Here is a 14,715-nt window from a genome sequence, read left to right as displayed (position 1 = left end):
TCTTTAATACCGGAGTGCAAATGATGATTGCTCCTATTATGAATTCATCTCCTGGTTATTTTGGTGTTGTTATCTAAAAAAATTCTAAAAATGATAAGAAGTGATCGTCACGATAAGTGGCGCTTTCAGACTCGGTGGCTCAAAATTATTAAAAAATAAACTCAAATAAAGCATCACATCACCACGTTTGAGAGCGTGTCTCCAAGAAATAGCTAAACAGGAAAGAGTTAAGCGCAGTACTCGAGCAAATGTTGCTTTCTCCGACTGCTTATTGTGTATTTTCACACGTCTATGTCAGTAATCCACTCGTCAGGGTGCCGTGTGTGTGTGTGTGCGCGCGCGTATGTGAGCATGTGCGTGGAGAACTATTTATAAAGCTGATTAATTATGGATATGTGTGCTCGACTGAACCTGCTACTCGATTAACTAAGCAGCAGCAACCTCCGAGCAGCACCACTGCTGCTCGGAGGTTGCTGCTGACACGTTCTCCCACTTATTCTGCCTCTTCCCCTGCACGCTCCTTTATTCACTTGCTCTCTTTATCTTTTAACACTCATCTTTATCTACTTTTCCTCTCAGCGTCCCTGGTGCCTCCCTCAACTCGCTCTTTCTCAGCCTCATTCATACTTAATATGGCTGCCTACTAAGACGAATATTGTGGTTGTCTGTTTCTCAACCGGCTTCCCTTTCTGCTCTCCCACCCCTCATTGTGTCTCACTCTGCTGCTCTGCCCCTTCATTATCTTTAGAAGCCGTGAATGAAATGGGCTCTCGCTGCACATTCCTGCGGGATGACCGCTGACCGTGCCAGCTACAGTTAAATACACACACACACACACCACACAAGCACCCAAGAAACACACATACACCAACAAAAACAGACACACACGCTCGTCCCCAGAACATGAAGTGAGCTTTCATTGTTAGCCGGTGTGCTTTTGACCCCTCTGTCCTCCCTCGCTGTTGGCTAATTGCGTCTGAGGGGAGGCGTCAGCCCCGGTGACTGCTGGTGTTTCTTTCTTTCTGTTTTTTTTTTTTTGTTTGTTTTTTTCAGAGAGAAACCTAAGGCCTTGTTAAATCACCTCTCACTATCACACAGCCCCTCCCCACCACTGCCATGCTTACCTCCCCGACGTGCCTCGCTCTCCCGGGTCCTCTCTTGTATCCTCTGCACACCTACCAGACAGAAACCTCCGGCCAGCTCAAGGCCCCGATAAGGCTTCACTCAGACCTTGGCGAACAGTCGGATCTCTCTCTGAAGTTTCATTTCCTTGTGCCTCTTTCTTTCTTCATCTCCCTGTGAAGGTGACCCCTTCTAAATGTGTGCGTGCATGCCGTGATGAGAAGTCAGGGTCTAAATGAGGATAGATGGCTGAGTGTCCCTGGCCTCTGCCCACTGCAGAGCAGACTGGGAGGGAGAGATATTGGAAATCGACACCTTGGCTAGATTAATCCCATGGTCCATTTAGCCAGGGATCCGAACAGCAGCGGGAGCTTCTGCTTCTCAATTAAAGAAGGACAATACATGTTGCAGTGCCATTTTTTATTTATTTTTTTTGCTTCCTTTGTCGTCCTTTGTGTGTCTGTGTGGATCTGTGGCAGGATAGGGTGTGAGCTGTTTGTGATATTTGATGACAGGCAATCCATTCATAGCTGTGTGTGGTTTTCAGTCCCACGAGCGTCAGGCTCATTCCATTTTACTCCCAAGAGTAAACGCCTTTTTGTTTGTGTTCCTTTTTTTAGTAAATGGGGTGTCGTGGGGAAGCGAGGCAGCCCGACAGAAGAGTCACACCTTTACTTGCCGGATGCTGGTCAAATTTGGCCATGCCCACGGCCCCATGGAGGAGGGGCCTGGAGGGCCACGCTACGAGACCATGCAATGTTTTGCTCTTACCCAACCCAAGGCCATGATCGAGGAGGGCGAAGGTAGGAGGAGCCAGTATATTCACAATAGTGTCTCTACACAGAAATGTGTTTTTCTTAGTTTTTGTCTCAACATCCACTGTTTTGTAGAAACCTCACAAATTTAGAGGCTCACATGCACATTTACAGTCTATTCATATATTTTTCAATGAGACACATCTTATCCCTTATTTTGTGTTTTTGTAAGAGGATCTCTAAAAGAAAGTGGAAAATCAGATATAAGTAAATGAATAATACAGAACATAAATAAAACAATAAAAGGTGAAAATTAATGTTAAATACCAATACTGAATAATCGGCCTCAAACGCACAGAGTGAATATGAAGTATCGTCAAGGCTGATCTCCTTTCGCCTGCAGACCTTCAGTCATGTATGATCTGCGTGGCCCGTCGAGTGACAGCCATGGAGAGGACGGAGAGTTTTAACACCAGGCATGAACTCTCAGGTGAGGAGCTGCGTACTCACTAAACAAACACAGAAGCTCAAACAGGCCGCGATGGTCTTTCTTTACCCACGAACAGGTTTGACTCTTTCTTCTTGCGTCTTCTTGCTTCCTCCCTCCGCGTGCCCTCCTTCTGTCCTGCTTGGCAGGTAAACTGATTCAGATCGACCAGAACTCCCTGCGAGCGTCGATGCGTCCGGGCTGGGAGGATTTGTTGAGGCGTTGCATTCAGATGTTCCTTCAGCACAGCGATGGGCAGCCCTGGTCACACAAACGCCACTATCATGAGGGTGGGTAACGCACGTATAAGGACTTAGTGAATTCATCTCAGTGAAATCCACATTAAAAATATCAGCTGGTAAAGGCTTTATTTAATTAACTGTATATTTATTTATCTTGGTTTTGGCTTTGTTTTTAGTTTATTGTTACTACTTATCTTTTTAGAAAGAAGACTCTTACTTATTTAAACACAAACACCTCCTGCATTACCATCCCAGTACTGATCTCTTGAACAGACGGTTTCATCATATAGGAAGTGATTGATGACCTGTGTTGTGACTTAGGTCATCTTACTCTATCTGTCTGTGCAGCCTTTCTGCAGGGTCACGCAGAGACGCCCTTGTACCGCTTCTCCCTCTCTGACGGCACTCCAGTCACAGCCCAGACCAAGAGTAAGCTGTACCGTCACCCTATGAGCAACGAGCCGCAAGGCTTCATCTCCACGCACCTACTACAGAGGTCAGAAAACTGAAAATACACACACTGCATTCATACTCGGCAAAGTGCATTTCATTTATTGTACTAACAAAAAGGAGCACTTCAAGCATGTCTATGCAAGGCAGCCAAGGTATTCATGCCACATAAATAGCTCAAGTGGGAGCTGAAGTAGCTTTTATATACACCGACATCCTGTGAACAGTGAAAAGAATCCGCAGAGGAGCAAGTATTTTATATGCATTTATCTCAAGTCTACAGTCTGAGAGGTTATTGTGGGAGACAGTGCACTTTCAAGGTATGTGCTTTTTTTCAAAGCTTGTGCTAGTTTTTATTCTACTTCCACACAGGGAGCCGAATGGTTACCGCTCAGCACCGGGTGGGAGCATGATGCCAAACACGATGCGACAGCAGGGCATGGGAGGCCCCAACCCGAATGCCCAAATGAACACCGGTGGCGGAATGGGTATGGGGGGCATGGGGGGCATGAACAGGGGCTTCGGCATGAATGAGCAGGGTCACATGGGTCCGATGGGCGGCGGCTCGATGTATGGAGGAAATGGCGGAGGAGGAAGTGGAGGAGGAGGAGGCATGGGTAACCGCATGATGCAGATGAATCAGATGGGGCACATGAATCAGATGGGTCCTATGAATCACCCAGGCCAAGGCATGCCGCAGCACCAACAGCAGCCCCCGTTTCAGAGCAGTGGCGGCTTTGGCCTCAGTGGCATGAACAGTCCCTCGGGGAGCCCGAGAATGGGCGTTCCTCAGCAGGGTCTCCTGATGTCACCTCGGAACCGGGGAAGCCCAAAAATGGGCTCCAACCAGTTCTCACCTGGAGGTAAGTCTGTTAGCGTCAAGTGTTCAGCATATTTTAATTTACTGAATTCATTGTTGAATCCAGTTAATGTGTGACTCCTCTTTCTGTTCCAGGGTTGCACTCTCCTATGAGTGGCATTGGCAGTAATGGTGGAAGTGGGGGCAGCACCACCACCTTCTCCAGCAGCTCCTTAAATGCCCTACAAGCCATCAGTGAAGGAGTAGGGAGCTCACTCCCCTCTACCCTAACATCTCCTTCTCCGGCCCACAAACCAGACAGCTCTCCCAGCATCCACTCCTCCTCCTCTTCTTCTCAGCCCAGTCAGGCAGCCAAACCAGGCCAGGATGGCTCCAAAAGCCCAGCCGGGGGCTTAGCACCTGGACCCAGCGACCATCACCACCCCATGCACCATCACCACCATCATCAGCATCCTCAGGCTGAGAGTTCCGGAGACCGACCAGATAGCCAGGCAGCAACAGCGACTAAAGACTCTGGAGACGGAAGCAATGAAGCGGGAGCGGCTAACTCCGAACCTCCTCGCAGAGTGCCAGACAGTAAGGGACATAAGAAGCTGCTGCAGTTGCTGACGTCTCCTACAGAGGAGCTGGGAATAGGTGGCAGTGGGCCAACGGGGCCCCCTGTACCGCCCCCTCCGACCAGCAGTAACACTCCTGCGGGCTCAGACAGTAAGGATGCGACGGGAGGCATGACTAGCCCCTCATCAACTGGGGTTACCTCATCCTCTTCGGCCAGTGGAAATTCAGGCCAAGCGACAGGACCAGGGGGCGTGTCAGCATCAATGTCATCAGCCCACTATACTGGCTCGCTGCAAGAGAAGCACAAGATCCTCCACAAGCTGCTGCAGAACGGCAATACGCCAGATGAAGTGGCTAAGATCACAGCTGAGGCTACAGGCAAGGTGTCTCTCGGGGGCCAGGAGGGCGCTGAGGTTGGAACAGGAGGCTCAGGGGCCGGGTCGGGCCCTGGGTTGATCACAGATCCCAAACAGGAGCAGCATAGTCCCAAGAAGGAGAAGACCCATGCCCTCCTCCATTATCTCCTCAACAAGGATGATTCCAAAGAGCCAGCGGATGTTAAGCCCAAACTCGAAGAGCTAGACGGGAAGGGACCTGTGGGGGCTGCTGGCGGCCCACCACGGAGTATCCCTGGATCTGGGCCCGGCCCTGTACCTGAACATCCCGAGAGCAAGATCAAGTCAGAACCACCTGATGATGTAAGATTGACTGTACTGTACTATTGTCGTGACCTGACATTTAGCTTTCCATGAAGATTAATGTTTGATCTTGTCTTGTTGACTTATTGGGTAATTATTTTTATTTTATTTCTTTTTTTAGTTGCACAACCTGGAATCTATCCTGGGAGATCTGAGGAGTTCAAGCTCTGACTTTTACCCCGATCAGGCTGGAGGTGGAGGGGCCAACGACACAGGAAGCAAACCCCCGGGTTGCCTTGACGACAGCCTGCAGGGTGAGTGGTTTACAGATCAAAGCTTATGAGAAGTGACAGACGCAGAGCAGGCGTTATGATATCATATGTGATGATATCAGGATAAAATGCCACTGAAATAGCATCTGAGCATCTCATGCTGTCATTCAGAGTTTTCTTGAACTCTTAACGTCTGTGTGGCTGTTTCCCAAACACTTCTCTTCAGCTGTACTGAAGAGGGCTCCTCCTTTGCAGCATTTTGCATGTTGCAACACTGATCCTTTGACAAAACAGTAGCAAAGAGTACAACTTCAGTTTCAAAGCCAAAAAATACAAAAGTGAAGCGAACACTATAATCTCTCTCACTGGAGTTTAGTTTAGACCATATAGAGATTTGTATTCACATGCAGCATCTGACTTTAATAAGCTGTTAAAATGTTTTATATGTCATAGCTGCTGTTTTTGAATCCTGTGAAAAAAGCTTGTATATCCTCGCTCGCTGAATAAATGACGATTAATAAAATGTGAGTGAGTCTAAATCTCTAAAAGTGTTACAAAAGTTGTCTTAAAAAGAAGAAAGAGTAAAACATCCGTCCACTTTCTCAACCGCTTGTCCAGTTTCGGGTTGAAGGCGACTGGAGCCTGTTTAATTTTTAATACTTTCAATATTAACTGCATTATTTTATTAAGTCCCTGTATTTTTTAGTGGTTAGTGGCTCCATAGTGTAGTGGTTTATACATTTGCAGAAGATCCCCGGTTTGATCCCAGGAGGAGACACAAATCCCTTTGGGGTTGCGTCGGGAAGGGCATCTGGCATAAAAACTGAAAGCAGCAGTCAAATCAAATATGTGGAGCTACCCACTGTGGCAGCCCGCTGTGAGTAACGGAGCAGGGGGAAAATAGCTTAATTTTAGTCATTCGATTCTATTATATTTTCTGTTGGGTTTCTCTTTATTTTCATTATTTTCTCATTTATTCATTTATGAATCCATAAAAAGAAAGCTTGTGCAACAATGGGATATCAATACTTTTCAAGACAAATATGTTATTATAGGAGCTGTTTTTTCTCATGTCATACATTTACATTTTTATAAAGCACCGAAATCTTTTTATGCTGCTTGTACAGGGAGTCCAGGTATGGGTTCAGGACCCCGGGTGCCCTTCCAGAGGGCCATGTCCATGGATGCAAAGCCTCCTGGTGGGCCTGGAGGAGGCAGACGCCCCATGCTTGTCAAGCAGGAAAACATGATGGGCAGCCCAGACAGCTATCCAGGAAACATGGGTGTGTGGTTATGTGTTTATGGAGCTCAGAATTTATTTACTCCGCACATTTCCTCTCACTCTTTCTCTGCCTCTCAGTTTTTGGTTTTTTTTTTTTTTGTATGTGTTCACCAGTTTCTGCCCTTGACTGTATCACAATTTAAATGGATAATATTGAGGACTAAGACTGGGCTAAACTGCTCTGTGTATACTGATACTGATACTGACACACGCATGTGGTGTTTATGTGTTGCCAGGACCAATGAATAGAGGGATGGGTCCTCAGAGATCCCCCATGGGTAGTTCAGGTGAGTGGGGCATGCCCCGCACCAGTGCCAGTCCTGTGGGCTCAGCAGGATATCCACCCATCATGCGCCCGGGCATGGAGTACAACAACAACGGCAAGGGCGTAATGTCAGGGCCCATGGTCAGCCGCTCCAACAGCGTACCAGCCACAAGGTCGATGTTGCAGCAACAGCTCATGGATATGGGTACGTCTGTCATACGGGGCCCAGGCGCCGATGGTGGTAGGGAAATGTTTACAAGCACAGACAGAAGGGTGAAATTTTAGAAATACAAGCCAAGGAGATTGGCAGGTATATTTATACTGTGTTCAGTATCTGTAATGTATATTCATAGTTTAACTTAACTATGAATAAATGAAACTTAACTTTTTGTTTGAATGATAGTGTGAGATGAAAAGTAAAGTAATTACATTTCTTGGGGGAATGTGAATGTTTCCTGCTAGAAACCTTATTAGCAGTTAAGCAGCTGACTGGCTATATAACTATACCCATGTCTTGCTGGTTTAGGAGGTTCTGCTGATATGGGCATGGGTATGAGCCCCTTCAGCCAGCAGGGCCAACCAAACCAGTCGCCCTCCTGGCCGGACACAATGATGGGCATGGAGGGAAGCAGGTCAGTGCAACACCCCTCTGGGTCTCCATTGAATTCTTATGTTCTTATGTTTTATCCTGAACCTTGTGCTGAGTTTCTCTTTTTCTGCGTTTGTTGCAGGCGGCAGTTTGGCAACACCTTAGATGATCTTCTGGTGCCTCCCACCACGAGTGAGGGTCAGAGCGATGAACGGGCGCTTTTGGACCAGCTAGACTCCCTGCTGAACAATACAGATGGCATCGCTTTGGAGGAGATAGACAGAGCTCTGGGCATCCCAGACCTCGTCAGCCAGGTTAGAAAACAATAAAAGGACAACATGTTCACCCATGTGCTCTTCCAGACCTCTCAATATGTGATGTAAAAGGAGAAAAATATCATTGCTTGCATGCGAGTGTAGCATTCATCTTTGCATTTGATATTTCAGTCGTGACTCACCCTGTTCAATCTGTTCCCTTACTGAAAGGTAACAGATGAGCCCAGAGGGATCAGTCTGTGCACTTAGAAAAAGATAATTACAGAGCAAACCAATTGGAAACCAATTGGAAGTTTGACAGACTTCTCTTTCTGTCCTCTTGTCCTATCTCCTCCAGACACAGGGAGCAGAGCAGCAGCTAGAACCTTTTCCAGGGCAGGATCCGTCCATGGTAGTGGACCAGAAGCCTCTCTATGGGCAGGGCTATCCTGGACCTCCTACTATGCCTATGCAGCCTGGCTATGGAGGGAACCCTATGCAGGGTCAGGCCCAGCAGGGGGGATTTGGGCCCATGCTCTCACAAATGGGCCAAGGCGGCAGTTTCCCCGCTATGGGTGGAATGGTGGGCATGGGCCACCCTCGTGCCAACATGATGCGACCCAGGATGATGAGTGCAAACAAACCAATGAGACTCCAGCTGCAACAGAGACTGCAGGGACAACAGGTGTGACCACAAGACCATCATGATTTGTTTTACAGGCAAATTAACTTGGGTCAGATTTGTCCCAGTATTGTAGTTTTTGTGATACAAACAGGATATGCAGTATGTTTAAATTAGAACGACAAACGCAAGTGTACCATTATGCAAATAAAGTCAGTGGTGGTCTTACCTTGGAAAATTGGAAACCTGTATTTGCTGTGGATAGTTTTGTCCATTTTGAAATTTGGAGCTTCCTCGCTCTTGCAGCTTCCCCCTGCAGGCCAAAGACATGCTTGTTAGGTTAACTGGTAACCAAAAGTTGGCCATAGATGTAAATATTAAGTCTGTCTCTCTGTGTTGGAGCTCTGTGTTAATATTTGCTTTTGTCATCTTGTCATCCTGGATTTTTGTTTTTTCCTGAAGTTCATGAATCAGACACGGCAGGGCATGGCCTTGAAAATGGAGAACCCAGGAGGAAACCCTGGCATGAGGCCTGGCATGCAACCTGGCATGGGAGGACAGGTAGATGTCAAAAACCTGTTTGGTTACATCTAAGTGAAAATGGATTTAATGTGACTGCAGTTACCTGTCATACTTGTATTAATGACTAAATAAACACACAAAAAGGTGTTTATGTACCAAGCAAATAGATATAACGGCTGTCGCAGTAGCTGTAGAGTTACTGTGTGCAAGCTCAGACCTTTTGTGTGTGCACAGTTTTTTAAATGTGGCACTGTGTTATAATAAATCACCCTTTTTGCATCTTTTTCTTCTTAACCATCGACACAAATTTTGTTAATTTAGCCGCGTGCAGACTTTCAGCCTTAATTTGGGGTTGAAAAAAAGTATTACAGTGACCTCTGATGAGTTGCAGCAATTTTAGACCCAGTCTATTATTGAAGCATTGTTGCACTTTTCAAGTGCTACATCTTTAATAGTGTAATTGGCTGTTGTAGTTTAGTAAAATTTAGGAAAATATTATTACACCGTGTCCATTTTCTCATCAGTTTTAACACATTCTTCATCACATATTTTCAGAAAGGTCTAAATATGACTACAGCAGGTGACAGTTCTCCTCTGGAAATGTGATTATCTATTTATTTTCTCCAGCCGAGCTTCTTGAACGCTCAGATGATGGCTCAACGAAGCAGGGAGATGGTCACCATGCAGATGAGGAGGCAACGCATGATGATGCTGATGCAGCAGCAACAGCAACAGCAGGCAGCGGCGGCAGCTGCTGCGGCTGCTGGAGGGTTCAGCCCTCCTCCCAACGTTACAGCTCCTGGCGGTATGGACAACCCTATGGGAGGGCCAACCATGGGCCAGCCGGGCCCCCAGCAGTTTGGCTATGGTGGCAACTATGGTGAGTCTAATTAACTGCTTTCTAGGCAGAATACTGCTGCTCCCTGGTGGTGAGTGCTGGTACTGTATTTATCAACTGTGCCTTGAACATTACTGGTACCTAAACAATAGTGGAGAGAAGTTGAAGCTTGATGATTTCCCCACAGGGATAGGCCAGCAAGGAGACCCCTCTTTTGGCCCCTCAGGTGGAAGTCCTCCTAATGCCATGATGCCTGGCCGCCTGGGGCCTCAAAATCCCATGATGCAACAGCACCCACAGGGTGGCCCCATGTACCAAGGTGCTGATATGAAAGGCTGGTCACAGGGAGGCATGGGTCGCAACAGGTACGACACATTTACTCCCCTACATCTCGCTGTCAGGAGGAGGGGAGAGGGATGGGCATAGTTTCTGTTCTTCTCTTGTTGAAGAGGAACAGTTTAACTCTTCTTCCTTCTGTCACCAGTTCGTACCCTCAGCAACAGTTTGCGCAGCAGGGACCTCCAGGGCAACAGCAGTTTGGCCAGCAGGGGAATCCAGGGCAGTATGGAGGCATGATGATGAACGGGGGCATGCCGCCTAGTGGAGGAGGAGGTCACATGGGGCAAATGGGTATGAACCCAATGGTGATGGGACGAATGCCGATGGGGCCTGATCAGGTATGTTCAGAGGGTGTGAGAAGCTAAAGAACAGGCTCATATGTGTTAAAGGCTTATTAACTGCTGACTAAAGAAGTCCTCTTATTCATAGTATACATAGTTTTTACAGCACAGGGAAGTGAAGCTTAAATTATAAGCTTATTTTAAACGTATAGAAACATTAATGTCGTCACTTATGGTTCTCAAACTCTTATAAGTACCTGCAGATCTGACTGACTGCTACAGTTTCTTTGAAGATCCAACTAGAAGTCCCGAGAAGCAAACTGAGCCCAAAATCTTATCTTTGTGCAGATTTCTTAAGCTAAGCTAACTTGATCAAGATGCATGCCTCCACCTTCTTGTTTCTGTAACACAAATAAATCCCAGAGTCCTTTGCACTTTATATGAAAAGGTGTGACGGTCCTCTTTGTTGCATATTTGTCAAAACGGGCTTCTTACCTCCGCTCTTGTATCTCACATACTAGAAAAACATTATATTGTCAAGTCTTAGAATACCTTTGCTCTGTAAGAGTCACAGTCCAGAATGACCTTTATTTATTCATTATTCACAATTTCAACAGGGCAGAAATTAATAAACGGCCACTTTAAATGACAGACACCAATGACTATATATAAGTATGTAAGTATTTTTTAGGACAGACTTGACTAAACCTGTCGTGTCTCTTTCTAGCAGGTGTTTTGTGGAAAACTTGTTGATTGCACTTCCCTGTCTCATTTTCTCTCTTCTCTGCCTCTGCTGTACGTTTAGAAATACTGCTGAACATCGTGGCAGACTCCTTTGCCTCACTGTGATCACCATTCAGAGACGGCAGACGGCTGCAGCACCGGGTGTGTTGGGCAGACTGGGCGATGTTAGTCTGTGCTGTGCTGTACTCCCACCAGGTGGGGGCGTGAACTTCCCTTTGGACTCGTGGCCAGTACCGTCAGTCTGGCAACCTGCGGAAACACAGACTCTGTCACATACATGAAAACACACAGCGATCATAAAAAACATAAAAAAAATCAGAAACACTGTGACTTCTTTACACACAGATACATAACGATGGTCATACAGACACCTTTGCGATTCCTCTAACGGACCTTAGTATAATATCCCCCTCTTTGTGAGCAGTGTGTGCGTGCCCACGCCGAACGCACTCGCCGGACCAAGCGGTGAAGGTGGACGGACGCTCGAGTGAAACCACGTGGACAAACGTGTTGTGACATCCTCTCCTTTGTCGAATGTACCATGAAGCTGTATTCAGATCTGAAAAGATTGCTCTCTCGTTTCTGAACTCTTCGGGACTTTTTTTAATCCGCCGTCTTTCTGCTGCTCCTGGAGGATCTCTGTCAAAGCGGTTCTAGATGACGAGCCGTCAGATTGTGACACTCACACGAATGTGATTAAGCAGTAGCACATTGTTTCATTCCCTGGGACGCCCCTGGGCTAAAGTACGACTGAATTCCTTGTTGGCTGATTGCACTTTAAGGAAAAGCCAACATCAAAAGGATTGTGGCAATATAGAGGCCTTTACCCGAGAATTAACGCATAGCAGCAGACATCTTCTGTTTATTTTTGTGTGCGTTGTTCTTCAGGGTTTCCTATCTAAGAAAAGGCGCTGTTGATTGGAAATGGGTAACCTTGATGCTCTTTGTTCATTAGTGGGAACCAGTAGAAAGGCAGTAAGCACAGATTTGATCCAATACACTCGTATATAGTGTGCGGATTTATTAATATGACAATTTTTAAGCCACTTTAAAGTCACTCTTGGAACAAAGAGTCTTCTATTAAAATTCAAACACTCCACTTATATTTCTACAGAGTCATAAGGTGATCATTTACATTGAGGAGGTGATTTTTAGCTCAAAGTGATTCAGATATTTTGGTTACCTTGCACCCGTTTTCAGTGCTACTAGTAAGTAAATCAAAAATGGATTGCCAGTTATGAAATTATGCCTAGATTACCTAACATTTTAAAAGAAAGTGTTAGATTTGAGTGTAGGTGTGCATATTTCTAGCAATAATCCTTCCTCCTGGTTTTCCTCTGAGGACAAAGCTGAAGCATTGTTTACTCAAAGCGACGGTACTGCAGTATTAGACATGGTGTCTTGTTAGGAGCTTTTCTTTTCCTTTCGTCTGTGAAAATGAATTGTAAATATGCTTCAAATGTACTATATATAAATATATATATGCTTTTGTAGGTCACATACTGTTTTTTGCACAGCTTGTAAGGCTTGATATTTAAAAGTGTAATTTTCTTATTCTGTCATGGCTCGGCTTTTATTTTCAATACTTTAACCATCGGTTTGGAAAGGAAGGGCCTCTTTTTGTAAGCAGTACGTGTGACTTTCTTTCATACTGCCACTTTCCCTCTCTCAGAACGCACCTTTATTTTTATTTTGTGATTTCCGAATCAAGAATTTCTCTTTATTTTTCCGAGGACATAGTCTTAGCTAAAGAGGTGCTAGTGGGTTAACTTTTTTTTTTAAAGTAAATTATATTTCTTTTAATTAAAACAAAACAATTGCCTATATAAAAAGAGTTGACACATGATTGTGTTAGGCTTCAAGAGGCCCAGATGTCTTACCGGTATGTGAGGTGTGTATTCTCTGTACTTAACCTCAAGCTTCCATTTCTGACTTGTTTTCCCCTCCTGAGGTTTCTGTGCTTTCAGTTTCGTTCAGCCTCATATACGAGACTTTGGAAATCAGTCCCGCTGTGTCCGTAAGCCTGTGCGGTTTGTCCGCAGATATTTAATCATGACGAAAGCAACAAACAGAAGGAAGGAGATTTAAATCCCCTGATTATCTGCCTCTGTCTTGGCAGGGTGTTTTTTAATTTTACATTCAAGTTTTGAACTTTATTTCTGATGTGTTTCCTGTGGAACTTTCTGTTGAGAAATCTACCTTTGAAAACACGCTCAACCCAAAGATTTCTGTTTGTCATTCTGCAGTGCGTAGACACAGTTCCTGATGTAGATTGTGCAAGTACTCATGTGTGCTTTTACTGTTGCACATTACCTATAATATACATTGAGCTGAATATGTTTAATTGCATATATTATATCCCCCATCTGTATGAAATAGAGTAGACATGAGTCTGGTTCTGCTGAGGTGCTTTCGGTTTTTGTTTGTGATCGTTTCTTCCTTTCTGTAGACCTTATGGCCAGTTGAATCGTGGTACTGCAAATTTCACACAGGAGAATGTTTTTAAGCTGGGAAAGGGAGGCTTCATTCATGATTGATGTCATTTATGTCTCAGAATAATAGCCTGGATTTCTTTTTTTCTAAAACCCTTGTCTCTCGATGAAGAATATGAAAGACTTATCCACAAACATTTCAAACAAAACATCTGTGTTTCTGCTTTAACGGAAAGGAACTCCTCTCAGTGCTTCATTGGAGCTTAAAGAAAAGAGAAAACACATCTGGGAATCATACAGTCATTAATACAGGATGTAAAATACTGTTGCATTTTTCTTACCTTGTTTCTTGATGTTAATATTGATGTAAATACAAATTTATATTTAAACATTACAGTGGCTCTGCTGTGTTTGCTTTTGTGCACGACTCATCAGTCTTCACGCCCTGCAGCAACAATCCAGACTTACAGAAAGCGCTGAAACTGTGTTTCTGCTGCAGTATCTGAGCCTTTCAGGAGCTACAAGTGTATGTTACAAGCAGACGTTCTTCTGGTCCAAGTATTAATGAGACGTGAGTCTGTGTGGAGGAGGGAAGGTGAGTGTGTCTTTGTGTGGATGAGAGCTATCAACATGTAGTAGGGGGTTCGGGCGTTTGGGTGGCCATTCCTCTAAAACAAAAGACGAGAGCTTCTTCTCATTTACGTCTCGCTTTCATCTGCAGGGATGTTTCCTGCAAGAGCCCCGCCGCTCTCTCAAACGTGTGAGCTTTTGTCATGTATCATCCCGCTTTCTTCCCTCATCTTAATTATCCACCCCCACCCTCTAATGAAAGGATCACACACACACATCAGGCAAGGCCATCCGATCCCCACGAGTGCTGCAGCTTCTGTTACTGTACAGAAACTTTAAAAGACTCTATCCGCCTTTTAGAGCTTTAAATAACTTTCACTTGATTGACTTGCTGCTGTGGGGTGACTCATTCACCCTTTTAAATTCTCCAACAACTGCAAGTCTGAAATGCAAAGCATTTTTTAACGTTTCCCTTCAGTTTTAAGGTAACGTAACAATCAATCAGAGCTACGAGGGATTTTATTTATCCCTCGTAGCTCTGAATCATCACACAATCACGCCATCTGTAACCAATAGCCATTTACAATATGTAAGTTTTGTTTTTATTAGATTATTCTCCCACTTCTTATCGAT

The 14,715-nt window shown here is 45.2% G+C and overlaps 1 protein-coding gene across 1 annotated transcript in view; it reads left to right on the top strand.

The window, feature by feature from the left end:
• Nucleotides 1-13,906, top strand: part of LOC146550799 (nuclear receptor coactivator 3-like) — a 64,423-nt gene extending 50,517 nt beyond the window's left edge. Inside the window, exons 7-23 of the mRNA XM_085258727.1 lie at nucleotides 1,743-1,925; nucleotides 2,281-2,367; nucleotides 2,514-2,654; nucleotides 2,955-3,102; nucleotides 3,429-3,919; nucleotides 4,012-5,132; nucleotides 5,254-5,386; nucleotides 6,472-6,627; nucleotides 6,863-7,096; nucleotides 7,418-7,523; nucleotides 7,623-7,794; nucleotides 8,093-8,419; nucleotides 8,819-8,917; nucleotides 9,506-9,758; nucleotides 9,904-10,081; nucleotides 10,201-10,393; nucleotides 11,142-13,906. Of these exons, the coding sequence (XP_085114853.1) occupies nucleotides 1,743-1,925; nucleotides 2,281-2,367; nucleotides 2,514-2,654; nucleotides 2,955-3,102; nucleotides 3,429-3,919; nucleotides 4,012-5,132; nucleotides 5,254-5,386; nucleotides 6,472-6,627; nucleotides 6,863-7,096; nucleotides 7,418-7,523; nucleotides 7,623-7,794; nucleotides 8,093-8,419; nucleotides 8,819-8,917; nucleotides 9,506-9,758; nucleotides 9,904-10,081; nucleotides 10,201-10,393; nucleotides 11,142-11,153 (4,034 nt within the window). The 3' untranslated portion in view covers nucleotides 11,154-13,906. The remainder of the gene's footprint in view (nucleotides 1-1,742; nucleotides 1,926-2,280; nucleotides 2,368-2,513; nucleotides 2,655-2,954; nucleotides 3,103-3,428; nucleotides 3,920-4,011; nucleotides 5,133-5,253; nucleotides 5,387-6,471; nucleotides 6,628-6,862; nucleotides 7,097-7,417; nucleotides 7,524-7,622; nucleotides 7,795-8,092; nucleotides 8,420-8,818; nucleotides 8,918-9,505; nucleotides 9,759-9,903; nucleotides 10,082-10,200; nucleotides 10,394-11,141) is intronic.
• The last annotated feature ends 809 nt before the right edge of the window (nucleotides 13,907-14,715 follow it).

Source organism: Mchenga conophoros, linkage group LG20 (genome assembly GCF_057382185.1).
Source record: "Mchenga conophoros isolate Kocher_MC1m ecotype Shallow Benthic linkage group LG20, M_conophoros_male_GT1.1, whole genome shotgun sequence".
NCBI classification, from domain to species: domain Eukaryota; kingdom Metazoa; phylum Chordata; class Actinopteri; order Cichliformes; family Cichlidae; genus Mchenga; species Mchenga conophoros.
The sequence above is the reverse complement of the archived record's forward strand: the minus strand, read 5'-3'. Positions and strand labels throughout refer to the sequence as shown.